Source organism: Lutra lutra, chromosome 6 (assembly GCF_902655055.1).
Source record: "Lutra lutra chromosome 6, mLutLut1.2, whole genome shotgun sequence".
NCBI classification, from domain to species: Eukaryota; Metazoa; Chordata; class Mammalia; order Carnivora; family Mustelidae; genus Lutra; species Lutra lutra.
In genome coordinates, this window is record NC_062283.1 from 60,415,666 (window position 1) to 60,436,334 (window position 20,669).

Genomic DNA, 20,669 nt, shown 5'->3' on the forward strand with positions numbered 1-20,669 from the left:
ACTTGAACTACTTCCTCCCTTGATAATAAGGCATCACAGAACCGTGCCCAAACCTGATGCCTAGCCTCGTTTTTCCTGCCCCGCCGTGAGTGTTGCACACATCCTATAAACTTTGGACAGAAAACCTTGCAGAACTTTAAACATCCTCCAGATTAGAAAGTTGAGAGATCTTTCAGAAGAGGATACCTCAAAAATATCATTGTGTTCCATGGCAACAATGACACTTGCCATCTAAACACTTATGGAGGTTGATGGAATTGCTGAGTCGATGAACCAGTGTCCCCATCACTCATGTCTTTATGGGTTTTCTACCCTTCAATCGAGGCTGAACTGTATCTTGCTTTAACCAGCAGTATATAAAGGAAGTAACTCCACGACAGTTCTGAGTCTTAAAAGCCAGAAGAAGGACTAAAAGCTCCCACTCTTGCACTTTGGGAGACCTGACCTGCCATGGAAGAAGTTAGACTGTGCTGGAGAGACTGGATGGAGAGACCATGTGGAGGGGGAAAGGCTCTAGAACCACAGAGAGAGGGAGAAAGGCCCAACTGTCCCATCATTCCGCCAAGCCCAGCCTTGTCGCCATCCCGCCAAGGCAGCAGACATAAGAATGCACCCATCACGGATGTTCCAGCACCAGCCGCCATCTTCCTGCAGCCAATGAAAGACCCCAAGCAAACCTGCAGAAAACCCATCCAGATGAACCCCGGACAGCCCACCAAATCCTGAAGAATTATAAACTGGTTGCTGTTTGAAGCCATGATATTTTGGGATGGTATGTTATTCAGCAATAGATAACTGAAAAAACAGCAAGAGAATTAAAAGGATCCTGACTGTGTAGGGTGATTTATTTTTTCCATCCTCTGCATGGCCGGTAATACCTTTACCATCAGCCAGCCTCCCTAACTCAGAACCACAACTCTGACATTGGGAAGTTTTCACCTTCCTGTAGAAATTCTCTCACTCAGACGGCAGTGGGAACCAAGGGCACATACGGAACAAAGGATCCTAATAGAAACTGATGTTTGAAAGAGTCAGGCATCCGAACATATTACCGTAGCTGCCGCGGCTCCACTGACTTCTTCTGCTGGCGAACATACGGCAGTCGTTCTAGCTCACTTGCCAACAGAAGGTCAAAACGCCTTGCCTAAACACGGGACTTACAAATTTGGGATCTTAGGTATGATGTCATGTCTTAAAATGATAAGCTGGCAGAGAAAACAAATGGCATTTTGTAAAGATGTGCACCGTTTTCATGTTTACGCTACTTAAGATGAAGGTTCTAATAAGTCATCGGCTATGTTCCTTTCAAGGGAAGTTTTATAACTGAGATGAATCACAACTGCAGAAGATCAAAGTGAAAAAACATCAATGATGCCATGGGGTACTTTTTAATCTTGTAATGAGTGATGATCATGTGTTCTTATGAAGTTCGTCCAACTGCCAACGCCAGATGTGTATATTAAGGACAGAAATTGTTTGTGATCTGACAGCACCGGTTCAGCTGCCAGAGACAGAGAACACACAAGGATGAAACCTTTCTGATTTTTGAGTGAAAAGCAAGTCTTGGCAGATGTGCTGATAAGCAGAGCCTCAGAGGGGGGCACTAGAGCCATTGTATCCTCTTTCGGACTTCTCTTGGCGGCCAACAAATTGTGTGTATCATCATCTCTGCACAGCTGTCCCTAGGCAGCGGGACTACCTACTCAAGGCACAGTTTATAACACTTATTAATGTCATTTACTAATGAGCAGAAATTAGTAAAACTGTCTGCAAGAAAAAAAATAAGTAACACACGAGGGAGCAGAGTCTAGATGGTATCTATTTCCTGGAAGCGTGTGAGAAGCAAAACTCTACAGCAAACTCCTCTGACACTGAAGGGAATTGATACAGTAACAACTCAGACTTAATGAGCACTTACTACATGACAGTCGCTGTGTTACATATTTTATGGACATTACATCATTTAACATCTTGGCAGCAACCGATGAGGAAAATACCATCGTTAGTCTCACTCTAACAAATGAGGAAGTTGAGGAAACGAAAGTCAGGTGACTGGTCTACCACCATACAGCTAATGGGTCAGTCAGTGGTGGAGCTGGGATTTCAATCCAGACAGTCAGACACCAAAGCCACACCCTTAATCACTATGTGAGGCTGAATAAAGACCCAGCCAGTTGACCCAGAACTTGTCCTTGTCCAAATAGCTAATCTACCAAAAGTAGCCTTTTCAATACATATTCTGATCTCTGGAGGAAGCAGTAAAATTCCATTAATGGGAATCAATGGTATAATATCCTCAACTCCATCAAACCATTACAATAATAAACAGATGGATACTATTTCTAGGACAACCACCATTTGAGGAATTATAATTTCACTGGAGAGACGGCTCAGACAATTGCATTGTCTTTTTCTCTCTCCCATCAGGAAAGCCCTTTTCTAAAGCCCTACTCTGTCAAGGGTTAATAGCATAAGCCAGTTTGAAATCTAAAGCAAAGGTTGGTAAATTGCAACTTGTATGCCAGACCGACCCACCACCTTTTCTTGCAAATAAAGATTTATTGAAATACAAACCCCAACCATTCATTTATGTATTGGCTGAGACTAGTTCTGAGCTACATTGCCAGAGTTGAGTCCTTGTGACAGAGAAGATATAACCCACAAAGCAGAAGTTATTTCCTATTTGGCACTTTATAGAAAAAGTTTGCCAATCCACATTCTGGAGGATTCTCCATTTAACAGTATATATGCACCAATCATTCCAAATCCTATTAGAGTTGAAGAAAATGGAAAACGCCGGGCATTTTTCACACCTGGGATGTGAAAATTTAAAAAACAATACTGAGAAGAGTGCTATGCTCTCCATGCCCAAGATGGCCAAGAGCAGAGCAGAAGGCAATAATCCCGTATAGAGACTCAAGGTTATAGGATTAAGATGTTGCTGATACCATATCCATCCTTGTGTCCAGGCACTGAGTTTGGTACACCCCCCTCATGATGTCATCATGACATCACATTGTCACATACATTTCTGGTCCTTGAAAAACGTTATTACTCAGTGGTCTGCCACTCACAATCTGCATCTGCTCCCCCTCCCACCCTCGGCACCCAGAGCCCAAACTCAGGTCACATATACACCACCTGCCCCCTCTATCCTGGACTCTCCTCGCTTTCAGAGCACTTCTCTGCCTTTACAGGGCAGCAAGCCTATCAGCCAATTAATTCTGCCAATAACCTCTTGGGAATGAGGAAATGGTATCCTCACCTGAGAGAAGTGACTTTCCCAAAGCTACCCCATTTCCTCACCTTCTGTCACCCCTTTAAGAACAGGGCTGCACCCACCCACCTTTCCCTATTTCCTCTCACAACCATCACTCTTGAGTGTATGGACACATACACAAACAGAAGCGTGCGCGTGCGTGCGCGCACACACACACACACACACACACACACAATAATGGTTTTTCCAAGAAGTGAGAAGAGCTGCTGAGATCAGCAGGAAACATCTTTAAAAGATAAGTATTAGTAGTGCTAAATGTTAAAAGACTACTGTCCTGCTTTACACAAGACTGAAATGGATGTCCCTGCCTTTTCAGGAACTCAAGGGCTAATTAGATAACATGTGGCTTCCATCGCAAGGCATCTTCCCCTGACTTATGGCAGTCCAGGAACTTCAGCCAAAGCTCCACACCAGACCAGACAGTCCTGCTCTGGTCTAGTCACCTGCACTGCATAACCACTGGCTCTTGTGACCAGAGACTCAGGGTGACCAGAGACACACTGCCTAACAGAACATTCTCAACCTGAATGGAGCCTGCACTGACCCAACACTGTGAGCCTAGAAGAAGCCATACACATGAAAGGAGGAGAAAAGAAAAACTTCAAAGACCGGCTTTTGAGGCAGGAAACCTCCCTACTTCAGACAAGCAGTGAGCCTTGGTGAAAAGAGACAGCGGCAAGAGGAACCGAAGGCACCCTACGCTCCTGCTGCTAAATGATATGCTACTGGAGGAGGGGAAAAAAAATCGGTCCTTTTCTCTGGTTTAGGGGAAGATCGGTCACTCTCACTGTCCAGGCAGGTGTATCCTTGTGTAACAAATATTTCTGCCAGCCGTACCTCCACCACAAACCAAACTAAACTCTCTAAACCCAATGGCTGGGACTCCCATGTACTCACTCATCAAAGGCAGAGTTCAATATGTTTCCATTGGCACATTAGTTTTCATGTCATATATATATCTAATAATCGTTAATCCCTAAATGCAGTTAAAAATGCTGCTGTACCAAGTTTGATCAAATCGGTTTTGGGGGTGGGAATGGAGAGAAAACCTATCTCTATTTACATTTGGGAGGAAAATGCATATTGGCCCAAATGGGTTACGTGTACTTCTTAAACGAATGCCCGATCAACCTTCTGGATGTCCAGACAGACAAACCCACCAAGGTGGATTTAGACGTGGTTTGACTCTATCTGTTAAAAGAAACTATCTATAACAATTACCAGAACATGACCAAACAACAGTGTTGTAACAATCAAGCAAGTTATCATTTGCAAATAAATTCTTTGTAATTAAGCAGTGTGCTCTTTATAAAGGGAATTGAGTGGGCGAGCTAAAAAGTTAAAACACATTCTTAGACCATGGGAAACACACACACATGCTTTTTGACTAAGCTCAAGATTTTTCAGTCTGTTGTTTTCCTCCTCAGCTCTCATGGGTCTGCTCGGCCCTGTCTAGTGTGTACAGCACATGAGAAGAATGTCTTAGCCCGCACCTACAGTGACTGAGTGATTCTCCACTCCTGTCCCCCAAGTTAGGTAAGCCTTAGCAATTCTGTGGCAAAGTTGACCAGTGTAATTTGATCTTCTACTAACTGTGAACTTCTGCTAACTGCCCCTCAGTCCACATACATGCAGAGAGCATACTTGGCAAAGAAACCGTTTACATGAAAGTAGTCCTAATGCTCAGGGACACATTCCTCATAGGGTCCCCCACACACCCTGTTTACCATTTCCAACAGGAAGGCGAGTACTTACTTCTGGGTTCCCGGGGTCCATCCACTGTAACTTTAATAGCTCTGTGATAGGTGGCTACTTGGGGAGGATTTGTGAAGACAGTTATGGTCAAGGTGAAACTCTTGCCTGCAGATGTAAAAGGGGAAAATCCACAGTGAATATAAAAAGACAGCACCAGGGATAACAGAACAGCATAGATATCCAGATTGCACTCGAGCATGTCTGAGGAGGTAATAAAACAAAAGCAAGAGACAGGGCTCTTTATTCTCAATGAGAAAGCCTCCGATGGCCACTTTGGGAAAGGATTAAACTCGCTGAGTATCCAGACCATCTTCACTGCAGTGCTCTACAAGAGGGCTCCGACTCCCAAAAAAAAAAAAAAAAAAATGCAGCTCAGTAGCAAGGAGTGGTAATGAAAACAAAAACGCTGGCCCACTTCAAGAGGATTCTCTTCCTTCCAGTCCTCTCCAACAACATCAGGAACACATCCAAACACAGACAATTTTAGAAGTCTTTATTTAGGATTAGGTCATGACCCCATGAGAGAACAATAGTAAATCACTGTTGATTAGGTTATTTACTTCACATGGCTTTAACATTTCATTTATTTAACTGCACTACAATAAGAAGATGAAAGAGGAAGGTTCTTATGGGAATCATTTTAACAGGAGCCGGTGTCTCCTGTCCTGCCTTAATGTGCCTGTGGTATGATGATTTCATCATTACTGGAACAGAGCTTTTCTCCTTCCTGCCCACCCCTGCCCGAACATACAACCTTGCTGTTAAATCCTGAACTAACTCCCGGACAGTGACTTCTTCACTCCATGTACACAATGTCTCCCAACGTGAGAATTGCTGCTTTTAGCTTAGGGTGTGCTTCATTGAAACACGACATCTGATGTTTCAAATTAATGAGGTAAAGGTGATGAATAGAGGTGGGGGAAAGAAGACAGGGAGAAGTCTGGGAGCAGACTCGGATGTCTGCCTTCTCCAGAAGAAGATCCCAGACCCTGCTACCCAGACTCACTGACAGTTGTAATCAGTTAGATTTGCAACGGTTAGTCATGTCAGATAGTCAAAACTGCAAACTGTTACAAGACAGGAAAAGGTGGGCGTGAAACAGTGACTCAATAAAACCTTCGCGGCAATCTCGGGCCAGAGTGTGCACTTGGCCTGCTCCTGTCCCAGACCTTGAAACAGCTCATATTGTTTTGCTTTGCTTTTTTTGGTCAGAGACTGTTTTTCCCCTTTACTGAAAGCTTGAGGGTATTAAATCAAAACGCAAATCTTAAACAATATGTAGCAATGCGGAGTTTAATGCAATCTTCTCAAAGCTTAATGTGGAACAGGTTCTACACGAGGCTTAATGTAGAACAGGTCTTTGGCTGTCAAATCTAGTGAATGGGTTTTCTTTTCAACCCCGACCATGTAAGTTCCTAAAATATGTTTAAGACACACATCATTTGTTACTCAGTGTATATAGTTTTAAGTCTCTTTCGCTATACTTTTCCATGGCCAGTATCAAAAAAAAAAAAAAAAGAAAGAAAGAAAGAAAGAAAAGGAAAGAGAAAAAAAAAAAAGACAAGACGCAAGTGGGGGGAGGGGAGCAGACAGGGAAAGATGAATACTGATTAGAAAACTACTAACTGTCAACCACTTCACACATATCTCATCTAGTCCTCTCCAGTTAGCTTCATCACCTGCAGTTCACAAATGAGGAAACTAAAGCCCAGAGAGGCTTAGTAAGTCAACTACACAACTAATAAGAGGAAAAAATCAGGGTCCAAACCCAGGTCTTCCAGGCCTTAAAGAGAGTGCTCTTCTTTTAAACTGTCAGAGAAATTTTTTAAAAATTAACAGATCATTTATTTTTACATGCGTCCCCATCAGCTCTATAAGACCAAGAAACAGTAGATATAAATCCACTAGCATAGTATCTCGCCAGGAGGAGGAAAGCATCTATTTTTAAAGTGTCACTGATAGATCATATTTCATCCATTATAGACTGAATGTTACATGGGTTTAAAGAAATGCAATTGTCTGGGTAGGAACCAGAGGATTTATTATAAACATTAGGGCTAACTGGAAGAAAAAGGCAGCTGGCAATCTGAACTAGTTACAGAAAACTCCAAGTGTACAGGATGGGAGATCAGAAAGCTGAAGAGGAAGCCACCGAATCCAGATAGAGACCTCAAAACAATGTACAGACATCGGGGAGTGAATGGGCTGAACCCCTAGATTGAAAGGTAAGTGAGATTAAACCATACAAGACGCCATTCTGGGTCAGATCAGTGGTCTGTGAGCCAGGACTGTATTTCTACAAGGCTGGTTAGCAAGGCAGCTGTCGTCCTTGGCACAGATCTTAACAAAGCAAGGATGTATATGTCTCACTTGTCCTTAAATAAGTCTAAATGACCTGCTAGTATTATTCAGACTCATGAACTTATCGAAACCTGTTCTGAGAATATTTCTATTTCAGGCTTTCACATCTTCGTTCGGATATTAAAAGTCATCGATGCTTCTCCCAAATTCAAACACCTTGTGTAAGAACAAAAGCCATTATAAAATTTACCCTGTAAGTATAAAGCACCTAAATGTTCAAAGCAGAAGCAGTAAAAATTCCTTTTTAAAAGAGGTGGGTTTGGGGGAGAGGAAACCAGTCCTTGAAGTATGAGTGCAATCTTCTAAAATCAAATCCTGAAGATCAAGATGTACTTTGACAACTAAAATAAAAATTAAGGAGGTTCCCTCTACCTCTTACTGCCCCTTCAGAAGGAACATGAACATAGTGTTCAAGAAACTTCCAGAAACTACTACCCAACTGAGTAATTGGTTTTTCACCTCACAAATAATAATGCATCTCCTAAGTCAAATGTTTATTTGAGTACTCATAATTTACTTAAATTTTGTTTAAAATTTAAAAAAAAAAAAACCTTTTTCTAAATTCCATTGTTTACTACTTTGCAGAAGTGATAAAAATGCTGACTTCTACCGATGGAGCTAGCTAGCTAGCACTAATGACAACTAATTATATCATCCTTGGCTTCAGCTAGAAACTAGTTCCAAAATATGTCCTGGAGTCATATATTCTCCGAGATAAATACAGGCACTGTCATTGAAAGACAATTCTAACCTAACTCGAGAGGCTATCAGGGACAGTCGATAGGATAAAACTACAAGCAAGGATTGTATCTTGGACTGATATAGTACCAAGCTCTGTAAACTGTAGGTGCTTCAAACTGCTTGTAGACCACAAGAAGCATGTTTGATGTAGAAGTGTGGACACACAGCACGAAAACTTAAGGACCAAGTATTTCTGCTGAAATAGCAAACAAATACTTCTGTTTAAAATGCAAAGGAGGAAAAAAAAGGGGGGGGAAACAACAAAAAAAGGTAAGCCACTCCTAACTTGATGCAAGTTTCACAGATGCTCTACTTTTAATTCAAAGCACTTTCAAAAGTCATCAGTTAACCCATTATGACAAAGTAAGTAGTGAAATAACTCCTTTATATATCTAAAACTGTTTTTCGATTTCTGAGAATTTATCTCTCTACCACTGAAAAGAAAAAGTGTTAACATTTGAGAAATTTGGTATTCTTTATTTTTTCATGCTACTCAAAATAGAAAATTGTAAATAGCTGGGGTGGGGGGGATACAATGGTAGGGATGTGATGATCCAGACTTCATCATTTAAGAGAAATGTAGAAGTGTAAAAATCAGAGAGGAAGCTGGAAGGAGTTTGTTTTGTTTTGTTTGTTTTGTTTTTAGAAAGCAGGTCAGGTACACAGGTAGGTTAAAGGGTTTCCTGCCACTGAAAAACTGACCTTTTTTCTTTTTTTTCCCCCCAAAGAATGGTATCTCTTATCAGTGTTCTCTCTCCTTTCATCCTCTTCCATTTCAGCTTGATATTACTGCTTCCTTTCATATAACATTAATGTCATGATATAAAAATCTATTATTAGCGATAAATCAATTTTTCTTTCTCTCTCCACCCACTCCCCCGCCGCCCCCAATCTAAGTCTCGAAGACAAGTCTGGACCAATTTCTCCATCCTGCCTCTGGCAGAGGACTGTAGCACTTCAGATCCTCCACCAAGTCCCGGCTGCTTCAAAGGAAAAATCCTACTTTCTTCAGTTAAGATCATAAGAAATATAGGGGGAGGGGGTCAGCTCTGTTTGGACATAATTACACTTCATCAAAAGAAGCTTTCTTCATCTTCCATGCGTGAAAAGTCTGCAAGCAGTTAAGTCTGTCTTTTTTTTTTTTTTTAAATATAAAAATTGCTATTTGGGAAACCAGCCAAAACTCAGAAAGCCAATATAGTAAAACAGTGCACACCCTTTGTTTCTCTTTGAAGTTTCTTAAATAAATATGTTGAGGGTTTACAAAGGACACTATCACTTTGCCATAGTTTCTACTCAAATTGATCAGAGAAAAGTTATGCAGCATCTATATAATACAAAAGCAAGGTAAATGGAAACACTAGCTTGACTCTGTAAGGTAGTTCCAGTCTTCTAAATACTGAAATTCATTACTCCAATTAAAAACAAAATTAATGTCACATAAGAAGAAAGATACAGTTCAGAGCATGCAGGTAAATCATCCTGCTCAAATGTTTCTTGATTCCTACTAGAAAAGAGAGAAACTTTAATTGTACTGTGGACCTGCACCAATAACAGGAAAAAAAAAAAAAAAAAAGAATGCACACACTTCACACCTAATCAGTCAACAGTGAAATAGGATGTGTCTTTTTTCCTTTTAATGAAAGTAAACTAAATCTGATGCAGAGATAACCCCTTTAGTTTTGAGTCTACCAGAGGCTCTGAGCCTCATTTTATTTCAAACAACCTTTCAGTGACAGTATCTCATTAGCATGCATCATTTTTTTTAAGTTAAAAAGTACAGCTTCTTGGCCCTGTTCCTAGAAAGTAAACTAAAACTACTCATCGGAAACAGCCTTGCTTGAATTTCCCTTATCAAGTTTTTACAATGGTAATAATATGACATCTGATCCAAACTAAAGAGCAATTATCGGACATGGTTTAAAAATTGATGCTTCTCATTTCCTAATTCGAACCTGGATAGAAGTCACTCCCTAGGTCATTCTAATTTATTTCACCTCCGTCCTAAAGTGGTCTATTTTCTCTCCTCTTATCGAGACACTTAAAATGGAAATAGCAGATTCAATAAATGCATAAATGAGCATCATACTTCTTGTGAAGGACCATTAAAAGTCTCTTCACAGGCAGGAAAGTAAATAAAAGCCAAAATATTGGTTTCCTTAGAGACTTTTTTAAAAAAACATTAATCCCCTTTATGAAACAGCTATGAAAACCCTAAAAGAAATTATTTTTTATTTTATGATCTTTTTAAGGACTCCCAATATTTGAAGACAGATGCAGGAGGGGGAAATTATTTAGAATCTTAATCACTCATCTGTCTAGGCCACTCTATATAGTCACTGTAACATAGGGAACACATCATTCCCCAATTCAAATAAGAAGCCTTCTGTAAAAAACTATGACTTTTTAAAATAGATTCTTATTACAAGAGTAAGTTAAATCATACTGAGGTAACCTATGTGCTAAGTGAAGAACGTTACACTGGCTGTCCTTGCAGCAACTTAGAGCAAAATTGATATTATCAGGAAATTGATCCAATGCTTTCCTTTTTCTTTCCTCGTTGCCACTCAATTTACTCAGTTATTTGGCTCCTCATAATTCAGAATTTGAACCTCCAACTGTTCTCTCCACCTTAGGTGCTCACGCCCAGTGAAATTAGGGACTAGTTCTTCAGAAAACACTGTTTGAATTTTCAGTATCATAAAACAAATGAAAAAGGCCTGAGCACACAGAAAAACACTCAACTTCATCTGGACATATTTAAATAAAAGCTTAAGCAATTCTGTTCAGCACAAGAAGGTGCTGATTTGTACACAGACTAGCCTACATTTCAACAGGAGATCCTGATGTGTTTATTCCACTATCAATATTAAAAACCAGACACCTACCTCTTCCACTCCGGCCCACAAATCTCAGATCGTTGAACCTTGCTACTTGGTTTTTCATAACAGCAGAGGCATTTCGGAGCTCAGCAGAATAATTTTCATCGTTACCCGCCATGACAGTAACCACAGTCCCATCTGGTACCTCTCCGAGGGCTACCACCTACATAAAACAGGAAACACAGCAGCAATAAGGGCACATCAGAAAAGCTTAGACACTGAGAACATATTCCCATTGCAAATGATGTGTCTTATCAGGATTTAGTGCTCTAGCCCAGTCATGGCAGATAGGAAGGAAGCATCTGCATATTGCTCAGGATGCCACTTCAAACAGACCCATGTTTCAGGGTCCACCCATTTCAAAGGCAGGCAAGAGTTTCCTTCATTTGTTGTTGGGACTCCTTGCAGAATACATGTACATTTTTATTAAATCCCCATGTTAGGTTGTCCATAGGAATTATGCCACAGAAGGAAGGCTGATGCTTCATCTGCAGATTGCATTGTACATATGAAGGCACCGCCTGTCTGCAGCCTGGAGAGGCCCTGAGGTGTGGTCTCATCCAGATCACAGGCTGAAAAAAGAAAGTATGGTCAGCTCTATGGGAGAAGACATTGAGGTGAAATCTTAGAGTTCCTGATGATATGGAAGCTTCAATAGGCTGTGGTATCCAACACTACATTTCATCTCCTTACTTTGGGCTACATATTCAGCTTTTAATCACACTGCAAATAATTTCTGAAGGCCCACCCTACTGTGGAATATAGACAAAGCTCTCGAGAAACTTAAAGTCTAGGTGCAGAATCAAGGATTAGAATGGGCTGAAAATGGTCACTGACCAATGAGTGGTAGAGATAAAAAAAAAATATGCCCTTGGACAAACTTGATTCTGTCTTGTCCCGTCCGCCATTTTGAAATGACACCACTGTCTCCTGAGTCTTCAACAGCTAACCGGCAGCAGATTAACTCAGTCAAGTAAGGATCCTGAGACTCTCTGAGGTCCACAAACATTTTCACTGCTCCAAGGCTAGGGGTCACACTTTTAACCGAGGTCAGCTGACCTGCAAATTGGTACCTCTGTTTCACAGGAAGGCTGGTGAGGGAATGTTGGTGCAGAGGCCACATGGCCACATAGACACACTATTCTTGATCCATTCTTGAACATATCATTTTTCTCAACTAACTTCCAGGATCCTCTTTTCAGATTATTTCCATCTCTTCCTCATTCCACTTCCAGATGCCCTTGTGGTGACTAAGCAATGGTTCCAGTGAGAGTAGCCCACTGCTCTCTGATAATGACGCCCACGTGCTCTTGCTTGTCTAGCCAATAGCCCACTGATCTTTCTTCTTCTATGCCTAGGGCTGCTCTCCCCTCTGTCGAGATTTCCACAAGGCAGACCTAAGTCTGATTCCAGACTCCCAATACAATTTGTACATACTCTCATTAAAGCAAGTTTTTATAGTCTGATAAAACCGACACTGTAACCATGCTTGAGGGCTGAGTTTTCCCCACTCATGACCCCCACCTCAGCCCTCCTCTACCACATACCCTCTGTTCCATGCAAGCAAACCACCAACCACACAAAAAAAAAACTCGTCAAAAAAAAAATTTTTTTTTTTTTTTGCCCTGGCTTTTCTCTTAGGCTGTTTCTCAATGCCATGCCTGCCTTAGCACTTTGTTGTTCAGCTCAAAATCCTATAGCCTTCCTTACAGAACTCACTTCCCCAGCACCCCACTGTACTCAAATGATCCTCATTTCCATGTACATATATTAGTGATCCATCTACTGCTTTCGACACACTAGTCCAAAGTTATTAGGCTTACTCCCAGGAGACTAGATTATATTAGATTGGCCTTCACTGACTTTGCTCACCACCATATGCCATCGCCCAAACAGTACCTAGCACATAGTAAGTGTTGATAAATAATTTTGAAATAAATAGATAGAAGTGCTCCATAAAGAGCAACGCCTCCCACAGCCAATAGTCTGCAAGGGTACCAGCTAAAAGTCCAAGGAAGAGAACCTGTTAAAGGCTGAATCAGCATCCCTCCGTAAACAACATGTTCTTGCACCAAACTAGGTTTCTGACAACTTTTTCCATCCCAGAGAAGAGGGAATTGCCGACTACCCTATGGGTGACTCTATTTAACCTGAGAAGTCTCCCAGGTCAAGGGCAAATCCCAGCAGAACATGATTTCCTCCCTGCATACTTTATCTAGTGCTTCAAGGGGTTCCTGAATAGAGGTAAATGTCCTACTCCTATTGGAGACAATATGCTTTTCGATTTTTCAAATTCACAAGGCTAAAAATGGGAGCATCTGAAAACACTGAAATAATTCACCACGTTTGGCGACTCTGCATCTGAAAGTCTGACCTCTTTTATATTCAGCATATTGTGTTTTAGCACCTGCCGTGCGGCTTTTGATGTCAAAGTAAAGATGGAACCGGTAAGCATATTAATGAAGGCAGAGAAGTTTGTACTGCTCAGAAGAAAATGAATGTACCAAAAATTAAGAGGCCCTTCTTTTTTCCCACCTCTTTTTTACATCTGCTATGATGTCACGCAAATAACTTCATCTCTAGGAACCACAGTTTTCCAATATAAATTGGAAATAATTTTCTTAAGTCTGTATAATGTAGAAGATACTGTAGAAGTAGAGTGTAATTACAATGATGTATTTTTTGTAAGATGAGGAGACTAACTCTGGTTCCAAGTCCGCTGTGTGCTAAACATGGGCTTTAACTTATAAGCATCCTGAAAGGGTTCAATTGAACATGTAATTCTTTACTTCATGTCTTGAGATGTTTTTTGGTGTTGCTGAGAGATAAAGGATGACTGCTGATGGGTTTCACTTCTGTCTGGCTAAATTTAAAAAACAATGAAGAAATCTGTCCCAATATAAAGATTTTCAAGAGCTCTGGGACATTATTATTTTACTGCATATTTTTAACATAATGGATTTTTTTTAGTTAGAAGAAAAGGAAAATTGATTCAATATGGGAAAATATGAAAGAAAAGATCCCTAAGAGTGAAATACACAAATCCACTTTTCTTTGCTTAAGCAACAGAATAATGACCATGTTAAATATTGGTATGCTTTACGTATTACACTTAATAACAAAACAAATAGGTAATCACAAATTGTGTGATTCTTCTAGGAGGCTTAGAACTTGGCCTAAAAACGAAATGCTCACAGAATGTGGTGACAACTTTTCCTGTTATGGCTGAACTCTATTTTAATGGCTAAATATATTGGTTTTTTTTCTACTATTCACTCTACCAAATCAAATGCCTAATGTTTTTCTGAGGAAAAGAAAAGAGAGAGGGAGTACTGTATTTGATTTTATATCAATCAAAAGTATAATTATATGTCAGAGGGTTTTAAAGAAAATAGATCTCTGAAGCTAAAAAGTTTCCCTTGGAGATTCTCAACTGTGTTTATCTAAAAGAAAACCAAAAGAATCAAGAAATTTTTACACATTTCATCTGTACCAAACCCAAGCAATGGAAAACATTTTAAGGGGTAGAGAGCACTCAAAAACCGTTCTTTTAACTAGTTAGGGACAAGCACACATTAAAAGTTATTTCCATAATACCCAACACAAAAGTTCCGTTCTGCAAAGAACAATTTGTGATGAAACCTTAACAATTACATTTCTAGGTGTTTTTAAAATATACAGTTTACCAATTCAAGAAACTTAAGGGAGAAGAGGGAAGTAATTTTGTGTCCTAACATTTCAGAACAGAGAAAGAAGTTCCTTTATTTAGCACACCTCAATAGAACTAGCATTTAAATCACATGATACATAGCTTGTACAGAATAAGGTAAAAGGATACTTAACCCTATAAACTACTGAAATTTTGTATGAGACTCCTTATGACTAAATCTGTGAAATACTCTAAAAGAGCAGCAATACAGAACTAGCTCAGACTCTTAAAATTGTTTTTGTGGTCTTATTGTATGGAAATTAAAATTGCCTTTGACATTTCCGTGGACAGAAGTCTAATTTTAACCAGTCAATTACTCTTGCAGACCAATATCATTTGGCACATTGTACTTGCAGCAAAATTGAAATATAATTCTTTCTCAAGATAAAATCTGATCAAATCCTTATTTGGAATAAAAAGATGTAAGGGAGCAATTGTAAAAAGGGAAAATTGTATTCCTATGGTAGTTATCTAGAGATAACATCAAATAAACTATTAAAAAGTTTCACAAATGCTACAGTTTATTTTTAGCATTTATCCTCGGATTTAGGAAAATCCAACTGAATTGTAGAGAAAAAAATAAATGCAATATAAAATACCATTTTAAATTTTTAAAAATATATGTCAAAGAATAAGTTGATGGAAATTATTTCAATGTAAGCCAGGAATTTATGTGCCATGTATCAAGCTGGCTTAGATCATCTAACAGTGGATGTTCTGAAATTTTGAAAAGAGACAAACAGCAATGCCAAATGGGAGAATATAATGAAAGATATATTAACCATATCTTTTTCCAAATAGAAGTTTTTCTTAAAATTTTTTAAATATTTTTTCCACCTAAAATTGTGTGTTTCAATTACCTTTTAAATATTCAGTTCTAAAATTTTTAACTTTAATTTTTATTGCACTTACAGGCATAACACAAAAATGTATCTATCCTCACACAATCTGAAATCTACTGTGATCTACATAATTTTGCATAACAATTCACAGTAGATTCAATAAGGTTTTAATAGGTTCAATAATCTGTTTTTCTTTGTTGGGGTATAATTACATTCAAAAAGACAAAAACATAAAACCTGATCATTACATACATTATGAAAACACAACTCACTAATGTCAAATATTTATTAGCTGCATACTTGTTTTGGAAGAGGAAAATGGCCAGTGATGTCGAAAAAATTATTTTCAAATAGAAATTACTCCATCATTTTGAAACCCTATTCATGAGAAATACTGAAAGGTATCATCAAACATGCAGAATTAACTATGAGTAATAGATCGTATGTCTAAAAATGAGTTTTCTTTCTTTAACATTGCCAGAAAAACATGATACTGGCAAATATACAGTCCAGTGTTCTCTAACTTAAAACAGCACAATAGCCTTGCACCACTTTTAGTTTTAAAATATACATCTGGACTTAAAATTTCTGCATAGTGTCTCAGCTCGAAGCTATTTAAAGCGACTGAGTTATAAGCCCTGAACACCAGGATTCATGGTGGAAAGGCTGACAGACCCCTGACTCTAAGGGTGCTACTGGATGCCAGGCTGACATGTGCTCTCCCTATTTCTACCAGACCATTACCTAATGAAATGAATTTGCAAATTGCTTTTTACTTTCTTTGTCACAAGAATTATCTAAGACAGAAAGGGCATGGGGATCCTCTAATAGTATCCCTTAACTATTTTAAGCTTTCAGTAAGATACACCTGAAAGAAATGTTAAAAATATTTATTTCCATTTCCTTGACACCTGGAAGGACGGAACACTACAAACCTGCAGAACTTTGTTAAAAATATAATACCAATAAAAAAACTTGGCATATTTTAAAACATACTAGTTGTTTTTGTGTTTTTACATGCCGAGTATAAACAAATTATAAGTATTCTTGTATAATCCCAAAACAAGATCAGATGAACAACACTAATACATTGCTTATGTCTTAAATATTATACACTGTCAATATCATCGTGAAGCATTATTTTAAATTAACACATCAAAACACTACATATTAAACTCACTTCTGTTGCTCTTCAATGCTGAGTTTAGGGTCACAGACATAAAATATGGGTTCAATAAATACTGTATTGATTTGAATCCCAGATTTCTCAACAATTAAGTTCTGTGTGTTTGTGTTTTTAAATATATTTACCCACATATTATCTACCCAACAACACTGTAACTTACTTTGTACATGGCTCTAAATATGATAGCCAAATTGTGGTCACCACTTCTAAAACGGAGACTTCTTCATATTATTTCTCCGCTGCATATGTATTTGATTATGTTACAAGGGTGTAGAAAGTCTACTGATCTCAGGCTTTTATCTCAAAAGAAAGGTAAAGAGAGATTGTTTTTACTAACATTCAGATGAAAACAATAAAAAATGTTGTCAAAATCTAGATGTTCCACATCTCTGCACATCTTTTTCAACAGAGACAAAACTTAAATCCTGAGGGGATCTCAGCTATCACCATCTGTCTGAATTTTCTTAAATACAGGTATGGGAGCGGAAGGACACAGCGAATCAAGTCTTAACTCTTTTTTAATTAATATGAATTAAAATACTTAATCTAATATGGCCATGTATAATCTATAGTTTTGTTCACTGGTTAAAAGTCAAACTGCTCTGTAATTAATAATAAGGATGGTAAATAGCAAAGAAAACAATTTATTTTCAAAATAATTTTAAAAGGGTGGTAATGAGAAAACCTAAAGATAACCAAAATATCTGAGAACAGCTCAAACACACTGCATTCTATCTTTGCACCAAAAAGTTCATTTCTATCCAAAGTACCAAGACTCAAAATCAATTCAGCACCATAAATGAGAATAGTTCAAGACAGTTATACCTTAAACAAGTCTAGCAGAGTAAACAGAACGTAGAACGCCAAATATCTAAGTGATATCTTTTAAAACATAGGCACCTACCATTTTATTTTTCATATATCCTGACTTGGAATGCCTGACATGGCATTTTATAGACAAAATACCTATTTGTATTTGCTGTTTTCATCCAGGCTTTTTTTTTGTTTGTTTGTGTTTTGAGGGTTGGGAGGGGTACAAATTTCCACTCTTCGCTTAAGGCGAATTAGAACATTCTGGGTCCAGGGACGGTGAACGTCGTAAAAGATAGCTCTTGTGTGGAAATTAGAATTTCTAGAATTCACATACATTCTAAGCTTTTCGTATTTCAAGGAGGAAAACGTTAACCTACAAAATGGGTGGTTTATAAAAGGAGAAATGGGACGGTTAAAACACACACACACACACACACACACACACACACACACACACTTCTTGAACCAACTGCAAAATGAAACCTGCCCCAGAATGCAACATCCCCTTTCCTGAACAATTCATTCTGATTTCTGTTCTGATACAAGACCCAGCTAGATAACCAGCTCTAATTGACCTGGACTCCTCTTTCTTTCCACCCCACCCACACACGGAATCTGAATTGGTGCGTGGGGTGGTGGTGGGGGGTTGTGATCCACAACTGGGAACTGCCAGTGGCCTGTAGGAGCTTGGCCCCGGGGTCCACGGTGGAGGAACTGGCAGGAGTCCTCCCTCCTCCTCCTACCTCGCCGGGCCTCGCTTAGCCTGCTCTCCACAGATCCCAGAACCCAGAGGACCCAGGCCCACCTTCACCAGTTCAGAGGCCAGACAGGGCCGGAAGCGTCTTCCCGGGAATGCTCTTCTCCCTGTCTGGCTCACCGCCCCCTCCATCCCTGGAGTCTAGTCCCGGGAGTGTGGACTGCCCCGGGAACCTGTTTCCCCATCAGCCCAGTGCCTGCCGGGCCCTGGGGGCTCCGCGTCTCCCCCTGGCGAGGTCCGCCCGGGGAAATCTAGACCGCGCTGTGGAGACGCATCCGGCTACTGCGAGAGGCTCCAGACTCTGCACCCGCAACCTGCCGGGCCGCTGCTGCGGCTCCCGCGGCGGACACCCGCCCTCCAACTAACGGGCCCGGCGGGCGAGCGGAGGAGGCCGCGGTGCGCGGGAAGCGCTCTCAGGCTTCGGGGGTCGCTCCTCCGCGCCCAGACCACCGGCCGGAGCCTCCCACGACCTTTCAGAAGGAGGGCCCTTAGGGACTCAAGTCCTCCACAAGTACCAATAAGAGAAATCCTCAAACTTTCACCTCCTTTTTCAAGGCGGGCGAGCCAAAGGCATTTCACAGGTTTCCCCTATCCCTCCCAGGTGGGGTGAGGCGGGGAGCTGGGTCCCGGCTCCAAGAGGCGGCCCGAGCCCCCGCCCCCTCCCTCTCCACTAGCCACCTCCCGGCACTCGAGGGTCCAGCGCCCGGGGCTCCGGGGCTCCCCCGCCTCCGGGCGCGCAGCGACCCTGGCGGCCCCGCCTTCCCCCCGGTAACGGCAACAGGCGCAGGTCTGCGAGCCAAGCGGACGCCCCCGTGCTGTCTCCCCGTCACTAGCTCCCAGAGTCCCTAGGTTTGCCCGAGACCCTCTTGGACACGGGTCATGCGGCCCACGCTCCGCAGCGGGCACCCCGCGCCCCGCCCCGGACGCTAATGCCCGGCGCCGGCACCCCACTAACACTGGCCCCCGAGCCCAAGCCCGGGAGGGGCCGGGGCCGCCAAGGTTCAGGCGGGTTAGAGAAGGGGGTGCTAAGCCGGGCAGAGGGGGGTCCGACTGGAGCGGAGAGAGTAGAAGCGCGCGGGACTCGGGGGAGGGGTGGCGCCGGCAGCCCGCGCTGCTGGGCGGGTGGGTATGCCCAGACCGAAGAACGCGGGAGTACTGGGGGAGAAGGCCGGGGCTCCTCACCCCGGGGGAATGGGGGCGGGGTGGAATAACCCGGGGTAGCGGCGCCCAGAGTGGGCACCGAGGGGCTTCTAGGGGGAGGGGAGACCGCTCAGAGGAGTGGGTTAGAACGCTGGTCGGGAGGCTTGAGGGGTAATGAAAGGATAAAGGGGTCAGGGACTGAGGCGGTTGGCTGCAGGCACAGGTGGGAGAGGGGATCTTCGCGGGGTCACAGCGTCCCGAGACCGCCGAGGGATCCGGAGGAAGAGGGTCACTCGGGGAGAGGGGGGGCTCGGGTCAGAGCCACCAAGGTAGGAGGCCCCAGAGGCCGTCGGGGCCCCGGCCCCCGCGGGCATGGAGACGCCGGCGGGCAGATCCCGCGGCGCCCGGCCGGGGGCGGGGGGCGGCCGCAGCTTCTTACCTTGAAGGCCACGGGCAGGGTCTTGTTGCAGCGCCAGTGCGAGGGCAGCACAGAGCACAGGAAGTTGGGGCTGTCGGTGCGGACCAGCTCGGCCGGGTGGTCAGCGATGATCTCCACCATGGTGCGGTTGTCGTGGGGCGGCCGCAACCGGGGCACCGCGGCCGCCGCTGCTGCCGCCGCCGCCGCTGCCGCCGCCGCCGCCTCCTGCTGCTGTTGCTGCTGCTGCTGCTGTTGCTGTTGCTGCTGCTGCTGCTGCTGTTGCGCAGCCACCACCGGGCTCACGTCGCTCATCTTGCCGGGCTGCAGGCTGCTGGAGGGAGGGCTGAAGCGCCGGCTGGTGCTCGGATCTACGGGAATACGCATCACAACAGCCACAAGTTAGCGAAGTGGCCGGGGGAGGGGGAGGAGGGTGGAAATGAGGGGCGAGGAGGAGGAAATTGGGGGGGTGGAGGCGAGACGGGGGGAAAGGGGATGGAGGTGATGGGGCCGAGGAGGTGAGAAATCAAGTTCGGTGAAGCCGACTGCCGGGAGGAGTCGGACGGGGGCCGGCGGTGACGCTGCGGAGCAGTCGGGTTGGCGGGTTGGACCCGAGAGGCACAGATCTTGCCGGAGCCTTTGGAACGCTGGCGGTGGCAGCGGAGAACCGGCGCGGGGATGTGTGTGTCCTGGGGTGGCAGGGGGCTTCAGTTCGCAGCTTGGAGTGGGGTCCCTTGGGGCACTGCGTCCTGGGTGCGCTGGCGCCCCCTCCCAAGTCGAGTCCCGCG

At 42.6% G+C, this 20,669-nt stretch overlaps 1 protein-coding gene across 7 annotated transcripts in view; it reads right to left on the minus strand.

The window, feature by feature from the left end:
- The window catches only part of RUNX2 (RUNX family transcription factor 2), a 227,542-nt gene extending 207,258 nt beyond the window's left edge, over nucleotides 1-20,284 (minus strand). For all 7 annotated transcript variants that reach the window (XM_047733194.1, XM_047733191.1, XM_047733197.1 and 4 more), the window contains exons 1-3: nucleotides 19,906-20,284; nucleotides 11,026-11,182; nucleotides 5,036-5,140 (exon numbers count right to left, since the gene is read on the minus strand). In XM_047733194.1, coding sequence (XP_047589150.1) covers nucleotides 5,036-5,140; nucleotides 11,026-11,182; nucleotides 19,906-20,268 — 625 coding nt within the window. In that variant the 5' untranslated portion in view covers nucleotides 20,269-20,284. The remainder of the gene's footprint in view (nucleotides 1-5,035; nucleotides 5,141-11,025; nucleotides 11,183-19,905) is intronic.
- Between the last annotated feature and the right edge of the window lie 385 nt (nucleotides 20,285-20,669).